The sequence below is a fragment of the Tinamus guttatus genome, unplaced genomic scaffold (assembly GCF_059628265.1).
Source record: "Tinamus guttatus ecotype Peru unplaced genomic scaffold, ASM5962826v1 Tinamus_guttatus_pri_ptg000366l, whole genome shotgun sequence".
In the NCBI taxonomy this organism is placed as follows: domain Eukaryota; kingdom Metazoa; phylum Chordata; class Aves; order Tinamiformes; family Tinamidae; genus Tinamus; species Tinamus guttatus.
In genome coordinates, this window is record NW_028288900.1 from 1398650 (window position 1) to 1411658 (window position 13009).

Consider the following 13009-nt stretch of genomic DNA (forward strand, 5'->3'; position numbering starts at 1 on the left):
TCCTACATCCGTTACTAGCAGCATGTTAACACAAAGCTGATCTGCTCTCTAATGCATGACTGAGTGATGAAGCTCTCTGCTTCGTCCTTAATGCTGCTTCCCAAGCGCTATATGCATAGATAGCATGTATTTTTTCTTCTCTCTTTGATATTTTTACGCACCAAAGATTTAATTGACCCAATGGATCAAGCCGAGTATGGCTCTGCATGGCCCGTTGCTACGGGCTTGGCTTTAACTTCAGACATACAAAGCAGAAGTTTTTGCTCTGCAGCAGTGCCTAACAACTGTAGCCTTGTTTGCAGCAAGGGAAATAATTCTTGTTTGTGTAAAATGCTTGGTTAAAAAGCACTATGAGATGTGCTGATTTTTCACGTGAATTTAAGTGTTATGAAACAGACTTTCCCACATCAAGTGGACTCAAAGGGAGTGTAAAGTTAAAGTGGATGAAATTCTGATATTCATCATCCTGTTCCAGTATCATTTACTGCTTTCCATACATACACAATATCAGTTTTGATACACTGTACGATGTGCTTATAAGAAAATTACATTTATCATATCCTTCCTGTCAGTGTAAAGGCTTACTGAAGACCTAGGTAGGTGGTACAAAAACAGGGTAGATGCCATAATATTTAAGAACAAAATAACATTTGTTTGCAGTGAAGCAGCACATTAAAGCTGCAATACAAACATTACTACTTTCTCACGAGAACACAGTAATTTCTGACCAAATTTCTAAGCCCAAGATAAGGAAAAAAGAAAAGCAATATAAAATGAAATTCACATTCTTTCTCTATCTGATGGTCTACAGCTCCTAAATTTAAGAAATGGACAAATTCTTGACACCATAAGAATGTGCTGTATTTTTCCTGTTGCCTAAATAACAGAAAGGGTTTAAATCCCAGTCTTAGAAAAAAATTAAGTACTTCCAAAATGCTTTGGTAGAAGTTGACAGCACTTCTTTCTCCTTCAGAAGACTTCTATATCATATCTTAGACTTGCAAAAGAAGTCTATCGCTCCCAGACCTTTGGATTTGTGTTAGATAGAATAATCCATCCATTCAGTTCAATGTAGAGTAAACTAAGGACTTTTAGGAAACAGGAGGGAGTTTTGAATACATCTCACGGATTTTAAGAGGTCACTCCTCAGAGGTGTGGCTTCACTGATTCAGTGTTTAGGGTTAAATACTCTTTGAAAATAGATCTGCCAAAATAAGAGTGTAGAGACCCTTATGCTTACACGTCATTAAAACCAAACAAAACAAACCAACCAACACGCCCCTGCCAAAAAGAAAGCAAAAGCCAGAACTCTAATGCCCCTGTGCTCTTCTAGCTGTGCTAATACTTTTTGCAGAAGAGACATTCTACAGAAAAAGCACCAAGTTGGACAGAAATAAGCCTCTGCAGGAATACCTCAGTGTCCAGGTGCTAAACAAAAGGAAATGTCCTATCCTGCCTCTCTGCTTGTCAGTTGAATTCTCTGAATAAAACAGTTTAACAAGAAACAGGAAAATTCCCATATTGAAGAGAAGCATATTTATTGCTCCTAACCCACTCGAACACCAACTTATGCTTTCGTAGCCCCTTAGAAACCAATATGCACACTAGAGAGCTTCGATGACCAGTTCATTATCCTACTCATTATCCCCCATAACTTCTTTTAGAGCATGGAACTTAGGCTTTTCACTAATCCATGTCACAGTGACCTACTGCAAGTGCAGGCACTGCGCTGCACCACTCCGTATCTGCAGTGCCTCAGACAGAGATCCAGTTTGCAGCCACAGCTGAGTGTTTTACAGACTGGCAGTTCTGCCAGTTGCAATGTTCAAACATTTAAGACTGAAAATAAACGTTAAAAAACATAAACCCGAACCAACAAGTCTGGGGATCTGAAAATTAAAGCCCATTATGTTGGCATTTTGCTTAAAGAGCTGTGTTTTTTTCTTCCTGACACAAATTAATTTCCAGGTCTGCCTTTCTATTATAACATTATACAGAACCACAAGAAACATAGCAGCCACAGGGATATATATTTTTAAGCTTATATCTGCACAGTGACATCCAATGTTTCCAAATACTTTCATTATATAGAAGAGGCTGAAATTTGGGATGAGACTATAATCCCATGAATGTGAAGTGGCATTTGTTACTACAAGAGGCCCTGACCCACTGAGGTAAACTAATGGGAGCTGCATATATTACAAGACTCGGATTTCCTAGGGGCCTTTTTCCACCTTCCACCCCTGACAGCACCTTGCACAAGACTGGATTAGCGAGCAGGTTTAAATTTTGATGGGCCACTTGACTTCACTCTCTTCTATGTTCCTAATTCTGTTCTATTTGAACACACACTGAGTAGGCAAAAGAAAAATATATCCCTTTAAGTATTAACCTTGTTTTTCTTGGACCGAGTGACTGCAAGACAGCCCCCAAACCTATTCAAACTTGGATTCAGGGTGTGACATCATGGCACGTGCTGGAGAAGCAGGAACACAACAGGGCAATTATGGCAGCGTGTCACATTCTTGCTCCCTTCCCTCCTCCGCTCTTCCGAAAAAAACAAAACAAAGTCACACATGATCTGCTTCATGCTTCAGTATCAGTGCATGAAATCATCACAACATGCACACAGAAAGGCTATTTTTGTGCAACTCAAAGCAGTAAAAATATCACCGCCCAGCAAAGCAGACAAACTGCATCTAGTGTTTTTCTCCTCTTTCTTTTTTTTTTTTTTTTTTCTTCCCAAGATACATTTTTTCTCAGGTAAATATTTTCCATTTCTTTTATGACTTTCATTTCAGTCCATCAGAATTGAGAGGCTACATACACAAACTTTTCTGCCATCCAGAGGCGAGTTTCCCTGGAAATAGAAAAGATTGCACAACTTCTCATACTAACCCTTCTGCTTCTCCACTTTCTGCAGCACTGCCCTTTGAGGCTGACATTTTCCATAGTCTTAGTTTACAGCAAAGAGTCTAACTACCATTTTCCCCGCCTCCCAGAAAAAGAGCTTTCAAAACTGGTAGCTAACAACAACACGCACCACTGCTCTCTGTGACGTTAGCAGAGCTGACTTCCTATCCAAAATAACTCCAAGAACCTGAAGCTACAGGAAGATTAATGGGATTTTTCTCCTGCTTAATGGAAGGTTAGCTGCAGAATAGGCAGGCTGGATTAATTGTGGAGCTCACTCATTATATAAATTACAAGCTCTACCTACACAGTCTTTTTATTCCCAAATAAATATGGGCTCCTGCCAAAACAGCTGCTCCTTGCTCCTCACCAGCACATTCCCCTCTCTTGTACCAGCTGAAAATGAGCACCAGGACAAACAAACAGTGTTTCCTGTCAGGGCTGATCCTTCATCCAGCCTCCAATGTGATACCAAAACATCCACATGGGCAAAAAGCAAGTGGGCAGAAATGAAGAGCCCCGAGCAAAAAGGGCAAAAACACTATGCTCAGAGCAGCCAAGGTTTATGGCAGACTAGAGCCATGCAGAGCCTCAGCCATGAAGACATCCTCGATTCAAAGGTAAAATTCGATCCAAAAAAAAGGTGAATCTCATTGATATAAACTACGCACATCTGTTCTATCACAGCATCTTTGTATATACTATTTTCTACTAGATGTAGAGCAACGTGTTTGAGAAATTCTTCGATACTCGAAAATAAGGCAGCTTAAAAATTGCATTGAAAAAGCATTTACATGTCAGAAGCTAAGCACTTAAATTCAGATTTTCTCATATTTTTATGATGTGTGTGTCTCAACTGAAGTAAAGGAAACAAATTTATTAGAAACCTCACCATCTGATAAGGCAGAAATGTTGCCTAAGAATCAAGAATTGTTTCTTCACAGCAGGGTCAGGGAGCCAAAGTCGAAACAATGTGGGCTTGGAGAAGATAAAAAACCCAAGCAATATAGAATCTCACAGAACAAGGAAACATAGTCACTCTAGTAAAAGCAGTATATGCTTCACATGTACGAGCTGAACCACTAATTTTTAATTTTTTGCCCATTTCCCTTCTTGTACTTGGGCATACCAGCTTTGACCAAAAGTTTATTAGGATTTTGCCAGTGACCAAGGCACACACTCCCAGTTTAGATCATGTTATCGAGGGAAGGGCTGAATCCACTAGTAACATGAATATTTCAGGCAGGATGCTGAATATCCACACAACGGTATTGTGCTGTACTAAGTGTTACTAACAGCAGAGGAAAATTTGGATAGCAAGGTTATAGCTTCCCCTTCTCTCCCCTCCTTCTCTTCTAACCAGTGCGCACTGGCTAACTTTCTGGGCTCAGCATAATAAGACTTTGACCTTAAAAATGGAAAGCAACATTAGCAACCTGTCTTTTAGCAGCTACATCAGTTTAGAAGGCATAAAGAAGCAATAGCAAAGAAAACCAATCAAGCTAACAATCTCAACATCTAAATTTAAAGAGGTAAGGAGAGATATGTGGAAAACGCACAATATTGTGCCAAGTGCTGCAGAACCATTAATCACATTTTAAAAATACCTGTTCAAATATGTTCTTGGATTTGAAGCAAGCGTTTTTATGTTATGGTGTACAGAAGAACAAGGGGGTACTGGTGCCGAGTCCTTCTCTACAGTGATCCCACTAGGACATTTCTGTGTGCGCTTTCCGACATAGGGAATTCACGTTTTTCTTTCAGTATCGATGCTTAGTTCAGAATTCTCCCGATGCCATTATTATTTATATTGCTTGCATGTAAATATGCAAGTCTGTCAGCCTTCAGTCAGCTCTTCTATGCTATTTGCAGAAGAAAATGAGTCTTTACCTCGCGAAGATCTTATAATTCAAGCCACAGGGCAAGACACTATAAAAGAAATCACGTGAGAATATACAAAAACTATGAGATAATAATGGTCAACAGGAGTTTGTGTATGTAATTACTCACACGTGTCCAATCTCAGAAAGCGGCCTTTTTTTCTGAACCTCATCCCAGCTGCAAAACTTGAAATTAGTCACTAAAACTGCGTCTATGCTAGTAAACAACGCACGTCCAGGAAGCAGACTGGAGCTCTGGCCTATGAGCATGCTGACTGCCTGCGAGCACATTTCTGGTCATACCTTTGGCTAAAATCACCTCAGTGTTCTTCCAGACAACACCTAGGCACAGCTCAAAAAGTACTTTGCTATCCTCTGTTCCCTGGAAGAGACTTCAGCTCAGTGCATAAGAGCCACCACATTTCACCACAGGACCAGAAAACTGCTTCTGACCTTTTTTATTTCATGCACCAGACGGAGGCTGAACTTCCTTCTTTGCTTATGATTTCTAGGGTAGTGCTGGGAACATTTTAACTACAGTATTTTAATTCCTAAGAGAGCACTGCTGGGCAGCACGACCCACTTTCTGACTAGAAGAACATATACAAGCACTCGAAGCTGGCAGGCCCGTTACAGAACGGCTGTACGACCCACAGCAGGTATCAACGGGACAGTAACAGCATCTGACACCTTACGAGGGGCTACAGCAGATCTATTACCTACCTTACTTTCATTACCTACCACAGACTACACATCCTACACGTCTATATATTCACCTGAGTGAATGCTGAGTGGATAGGATGGGTGAAGGTGGATGGCTGCAGGCAGAGGGAATTTCACCTGCAATTTGGAGTTTCTCCAACTCTGTGTAAGAGGTTAAACATCCACAACAGGAAGTCCAATAGACTTGGTGGCTGCTTGCGTGTAATTTATACATTGCACTGATGTACGTGAGAACCTCATAACTCAGGGTTAGCTCCACCAAGCTTTCAACTCCACTGGATACACAACCTTCTACCTTTTAATCTCTGTACAAGGTTGATTCTTACGCTGTAATTAGGGTTATCTAAACAATCATCTAAATTCCTGTTGAGGAAAACTGGTTTGTCAAGGGAAGGCCAGCTCAGTAATGAAATTAATCAAAACAGATCTAATAAGTGGATGGAAAACTAATACATACCCATGAAACAGGAATGAAAATGCGTAAGGAAGGGGCTAAAAGACTTGCTCTGTGACCATGACATTGTCGAAAGAACCTGTCTGCAACTGAGAGACCTCCAGAAGCACAAAGCTTCTGTCAGTAACGTTTTGTGCATTTAATCTTTAATTTAAATCTTGACATAAGAAAATCTTATACTACAAGAAAGGCCGTAGAAAAGGGTTTTCTTGCTCTATTTCTCAAGTTTTCTGTGCCGAGCTGTAAAACTACAGTAACACCTAAGCTGTAGTAAGCGGCTGAAGAAATCCAAAGAGTGACAGAGCCCTACTTTAAGGAAGGAGTGTACTGACTTAGAAGATACTAAGAGTGTGTATCTCTTCACACAAAAACCCAGAACCCATTCACTTGCAGCTTCAGAGAAAGTGCAAGTTCTTTGCTGCGGTTGCGTGTCTAAAATTATCAATTATAGATATAATTCCCCTTCCCTATCTCTTCTAATCATGACTGCATTGGCTGCATTTTGAAGAGGAAAGTAAACTTAATTTCAAATGGGCAAGTGGCACAATTTTGGCCTGCCACAAGAAATAAGGAATACAACTCAACTCTTTGAATTATTAGAAGAGAATTAACTAGTTAACCAATGATTCATATTACAGATTCTTAATCCCAGCTTACATTCAGTCTCAGTAATGGAAGAAAGGTCATTGAATGCCCACCAAATGCTGACCTACTTTTGCTGTGCTACCTAATCCATAGCTCTGGCAAGCATGCTCACTTTGTATTTGTTCTCCAATTTGGCAGGGGTAGGAATGTGGCCTCTCCTCCGGAAGGTAGTAAAGTGCTTGCACTGAGGGCACGGCTTGGTGCTGGAGTCAATGCGGCTGAGTTCCAGGAAATATTTATACTTGATGATGTCGTCGTGGGGCAGGTTATAGAGGACAGTTGTTTCATCCAGGTGTTCGCTGCACTCCGTGATCGGGCATTTTATGTCTGCTTGACCCAGCTGCACCTGCATATAAATAATAATAATAAAAATAAATTACAAAAGAACTGTATGACCCTTTGCTTGGAAAAGGTAATATTCTGCAAGTACTGCAGAAGGAAGCATTTGTGAGTATTGTGAGAAAACCCTTTTAAAGTACTCTAACAACTCACCAACTATCAAGCATATCATCTTAAAATTACTTGATTACTCCAAGCGCATCACAGTTTTTCCAGAAGACACTGTTATATCCAAACAGAAAAGCTGGTTACCTCTGTGACAACCAGAACTGTTAAAAAGTATAGTTTCAGCATACATATGGCCGTGGTGTTCTCCAAGAAACCAAAACATGAGCTCTAATTAGCAGCATCCCTTCAGTACTCCATGCTCTGGGTGTAACGGTCATCCCTCCGCTGCCCTGGCTTGTATGGGCTGTGAGGACGCAGACAGTGGAAACACCTGTTTCACTACAGAACATGCTGTGGATTACAGCCTGGAAAATTGAAGTAAATTTGAGATTGTGAGAGAGTCTAGCAGCTCTGATCCAGTGCTAGCCTGGAGCTGGTTTCTGTTAAGCCCGCCCAGCGTTCCTGCTGCCAAGCTCCTGGGAAGCTCACCGCGTGCCAGGCTGCGTGAGCAGAAAGCGTCACCTGAGCCTGGGGCTGACCAAGCTAAGGAGCGTCCCCAGAACTCAGGTCCTGGAGAGTTAAAACAGCCAACAGCAACAGCAACAACTAATAAAATAAAAAATATAAAGAACAGCCCCATAGAAACAAGCTCAAGTCTAATGCACCTGAAACTATGGTTGACCTAATGAGCCCTGACCGCCCAAGCTGAGCCATGTAGTCAGATACCTGCAAGGGGTGCCTGGAGCTCATGGTTCTGCAGGCAGTGTGGGAGCCAGGGCCACGCACCTCACACCGGGCAGGCTCCACAGCCTGGCATGGCCACCAAAGCAGCAGATCTCAGCTGGCCTGACAGCAGGATGGCTGTGGATGTTTGGCATAGAGCCTGGGTAAATAAACCCTGCAGGATCCAAAGGGAGTCTGCAAGGACCCAGTTGGAACGTGTTTGCATCTGCCACAAGTCATCTTGGATCCCATGCGTGAGGGTTGGCTGCACAAGCAGAGCTGGCCACTTGCCCGAGTCCTTCCAGACTGAGTATCTTCATGCAAAGACCAAAAGGTTTGATGGTGGAAAAGACATCTCCAAGAATCACTGTTGCAAAGATGGGGAGTTGGATTTGCCTAGATAGAGCATTCATCAAACATGTTCCATCACAGGAACCTCCAGTATACTAAAAATAACAGGAACGCTTCAAATTTGGATGCAGATCTCAATACTACATAGTACCAAAAGACATGTCCTAAACACTGTATTAGTAATGTCTCCAAATTAAGTAAAGGAAGAATGAAAAAATAAAATACAATAAACCCCACATCCACTACCACTGCTGCCTCAGCAACCGAGCTACTGCAAAGGGACACTAGCAAAGCTGCATGGGCTTTAACTCAATGAGAATCAATTAAGGAAGCAGTTACAGGATTAGAGAAGCCATAGCAAAATGATATAAAAGGCAAGGTTCATACTGACTTCAGAGAAAGCCACCGCGCCGCGTTCAGCAGAGGCCTGCTCGCCGCTGAGCGGAGCAGCAGCCGCAGCACACGAGCGAGGAGGTGCCCGCCGGGGACAAGGGCCGGCGCCGGTCAGGGCGCTGCAGCGCCTGGCGCCACAGAGCGGCCGCGCTCGGCTCGGGGAGCCCGCGGGCCGGATCAGCCTGGGCGCAGGGACAGGCTCCTTCCCACTGAAGGACGTGCACAGGTCGGCAGCTCCTCTGAACCTCGGCTGCAGCTCAAAGCAGCGCAGAGCCCCAGCACGTGCCAGGGAAGGCTGGCCAGCGTTGGAAATGTTTGTCTTTTACGTGGGTTGGCATGGAGCAGGAAGAGCCAGTGCTCAGAGACGCCATCGGAAAAACGAGGCACATGCAAAAAAGAAACTGCGAAATGACCTCGTTTTATGACTGGACGACACCGTTTTACCCATAGCATCGTATGAAAATTGAGCTCAACTGTCTGACATCACTAGTGATTTGTTGCAGAAACACATGACATTATTGGCATGATCCTTCTCAAAAATTAAAAGCGAGTTACAATTAGGCCACAAGAAAAACCTGGCTGCATGGCTCGGCGTCCTTGGTTTGAAGGGGAAGCCACCGTTTGAAAAATGCAATCTACGATTTCACCACATGATCCTAAACAAACTCACTAGGACTTGTTTCATGGTAAAATGGACCGTGGTTAATTTATTCTCAAACTATTTTGATTAGAGATGGAGTTCCCCTGGACAATCCAGTTGTGCTGCTAAAAGTCCTAGCATAAGCACAGAAAGTTTTGCAGACTTTGAAGCTCCTATACCCTACACTTCAGCCTAGGCCCCCTTTTTTTTTTGTGCATGATGAAACCATGCACAAAAGAAAAAATAAAATAAAAAGAAGAAAAAACCACCAACAACCAACCAACACACCCGCACAACCAAAAAAAAAAAAAAGCTAGGGAAACAGTTTTTAACAGAGCTATGAAAAGCTAGTGCTGCTTTTCCAATGTTGCAATGATCAGTGGAAGCTTCCAGTTAAGGAAGTGAAGGCACAACAATTTAAAAAGGAAGTCACATGAATCCCACCTACGGCCACTTTGTTTTATTTTTTTAATATTAGAAAAATACTGAAAGAGGTAAACCGTTTTGCTAGAGGTAAGCTAAGCCACAGCAGAATGACACCTCACACAGCACCTGGCATTTAAGCCAGTGCTTACGAAACACTGTTTATATGAAACGCCGGCCAGAGTTCGAACAAACCTGCATTTATAAAATGAAGAAACACAAAGCTGAACGCTTTCTAGTTTTCATGCCCACACAGCATACGATTAATATACGCGGTAAGAGTCAAGTGCGGTTCCAGTGTTTATTTTGAAAATGTGTTTTACACCCACTTGAAGTAAATCATTTTTATCCCCTGTAATAGTTTCAGGCTTTCAGGCTTGGCAAGGACGGATTCTTTTCCTATGTTTTGAACGGGACCGAGCAGAGCCGCTCTCCGCAGGAGCGGCAGCCTCAATGGGGCCTTGTCTCCCCACACAGCCCATCTGTGTCGTGGCCCTGCTCTGGCGGCGGACGCCAGCGCCGCCTCAGGAGCGGCCTGGTGGGCTACCTGCTGCTGCGGACCCACGACGTGCTGGGGAACGGGAGAGAAAAACCCGTTTTAACCTTGATAAAAATAACCTGTCTTATTCTTTCTTTGATGTTTTTTTGTTAAAGAAACTCTGAAGGGTCTTATCCTGCAATATGAGCTCATCATAATGTCAAAAGCTCAAGTTTGAAAAAGCCTTTGAGTTTTACGGTACCGCTGCGCGTTAGGAACCTTTTCGCAGAGTGTGTTTTCAATCCCGGCCGAGCCGCAGCGGTGTGAAACGCCAGGCACTGCTCAGGGATCACCTCCAGCGGCGCTTTGCTTCCCTGTGGCACCCCCAGCAGGGCCAGCACTGCCCACCAAACTTACCAGAAGAGCAATAACCCCCCCTCAAATCCCTGTCATTTTATTTGAAAAGCCTGTTTGGACTGGGAGGGGGGAGCAGCCTCTCGAGCGGCCTCCTTGCTGCCCAAAAATACAGTGAAGCCAACGGCAGGACATGGAAACAGACACATGGTATGTTAAGTTAAAATTCAAAGAAAGCTGAAGAGAGAAAAAAAATAAATACAAATAAAGTAAGTCTTTGTTACCTACACGGAAAGTAAAGTTCAGAGTACATCAGAAGCACTGATTCATACCTGCCATTTAGTTTGGCCAAAATTGGATACAAAGTAATCTATTTAGGGTGTATTTGCCAGGGAAACTATATTCCTTAAATAAGGGGCTATTCTACTTTAAAATAGACACACATACAAACTAGCATTTGCTTGCTCAAAATTTAATCCTCGCTCAGAGATGCGCGTACTCCTCAAATGAGTCAATCTTTCCTGTTTTTCAGTGTTGGAAAGTCCACAGTATCATATCTAGTCTGCACCACCGTGTGTACCAGTGGCATTTCTGTCAAATTCTGCCCCCAAAACTTCCCTGTAAGCTATCGAGGATAAAGAACAGAGAGGGTTATTTTTATTCTGTATTATTCTTTATGCAAAAAGATTTCTTTTCGAACTGCACAGATGCAAGTAGAGGCCACGTTCTGGCCTACAAGAATTTTACATATTATGACAGAAGAAACAAGTGGAAGGAAATTTCCTTCATTTGTAAGCAAAATCCTATTGCCCTCTAAGCCACTGGAAAACATTTCTCATTCTCGCTTTTGCTGGTAAATTGCAAATTAATGAAGAATTATTTTTCTTGTAAGTTTAGGTGGGGAAAGTGCTATTTGGACTTTGTTTTCCTAAAAAGGACTATGCGAACCAAACAAATGAACCGAAAAAGCGAACAAAAAAACCCAACACCCTCGGGAACAGTTCAGGGGCTCTCCATGGCTCAGGATGCTACTCTGGTAAGGTGATCTACAAATGAAATCCAAATATACATGATTGAACAAGGGCAGCCAGGAGAAAAATCAACAAATAAAGGTTGTGCAACCTTCCAGCAAACTTTCTGCATTTGTATTTAAGGTTGTGCTTTCAGGATCATTTCTGTGGCTTAAATCCTACATTAAGCAGTCCATATGTCCTGCCTCTGGTTTGTACTGACAGTATCCATCTATCTTTTTTTTTTTTTTTTTTTTTTTTGATTTGCTTGTTTTTACAAAAACAAAAAAAGCAACCAAACAACAACAAAAAAAACCAGCTCTACGAAACAGCTTCCAGCCTGCCCTCCCCTCTTAACCACTAAATCTCAGCAGTACAAATCCTCAGTGGTGCCACACGAGTGGGAACGAACACACCAAGCTGGGTACATGTGGATGCGGGGCAGCGCACGCTGCATTATGACCAAAGAGGAAACCACAGACCAGGTTTCTTTGTGCCACCTCCTCCATCAGACATCTTGGCAAGTTCCTGTCCATACGTCGCTACTCTGCACAGCGTACTCCACTGTCCAAGTCTTATTTTCACTTCCCTTTTATTCCTTTCTCTCTACAGAGCAGAATTGTATTCAAAGTACCCCACAAATCCCCCTTTCGGTGAGTCACTGCACTGTCCTCTCTGCCAAATGCCACTTGCAGCTTCTCTCTCTTGCAGAACCCTGTAGCACTTTCAGCAAAAGAAACCAGATCCAGGGGATGAAGATCCTCTAAACACTGGCACTGCATTTATAATGTGTATTTTATCTACATAAAATTCCCACTTTCTGCTGGGGTAGGAAATAGCAGAGTGACTATCAAAACAACTAGGAAAATTAGCCTTTCTTGGTAATAGAGAAAGAGGAACTTTCAAAGGAATTCAGAGCAAAAGAAAAAAAGTTTCAAAAGCTGCCCTAAGGAAGAACCCTGCTCTCTCTCTCTTCCATAACTAAAAGAAGTCCAGAAAAATTAAACTTTCTTTAATTTAGTTGGTGTTAGAAAATGCCAAAGAGAGAGGAACTCAAAGTCTCCTCACCCAAGCGAAGCACAACAAAAATACAACATAAAATGGAGATCTGTCACAAACATACAGAAATCCTTTTCGTTTAAAAGGGACACTTTTTACTATTAACAAAGGTTTGACCCAAGATTTGCACTGAAGCAAAAACGAAACAAGAAACCCACGGATGGGTATTATGTAAGGGCCAGCATACCAACCCTGAAAGGGTCCTGCAGCATAACATCCTTCATGTGTCTTCTCTAAGGCACATAATATTTGTTCTCCTTCGTACCTCACACCTGAATAAAGCCATGGAAAGCTCTTTAAGTGATTATTTGAGTGATACTTGCTCCATGTAACCTTTGGAAAGAGAAAAGTCACCTGGGCCCAAGAGTTTGAGGCGTGAGAGGAGGCCTGTGGTTTGCGTTAATTGTCACACAGAGAGCAGATACAAAGCAAAATTTGGTCCTTTGAAAAAACATTTTATGTATCATCCCTCACAAGAAGGGCATGCAAAAGCAGGACGCTGAGAAAGAACCAAGA

At 42.5% G+C, this 13009-nt stretch overlaps 1 protein-coding gene across 1 annotated transcript in view; it reads right to left on the minus strand.

Moving 5' to 3' along the window:
• The window catches only part of RNF217 (ring finger protein 217), a 54146-nt gene that overhangs the window by 16848 nt on the left and 24289 nt on the right, over window positions 1-13009 (minus strand). Inside the window, exon 2 of the mRNA XM_088530324.1 lies at window positions 6728-6961. Within this exon, the coding sequence (XP_088386450.1) occupies window positions 6728-6961 (234 nt within the window). The remainder of the gene's footprint in view (window positions 1-6727; window positions 6962-13009) is intronic.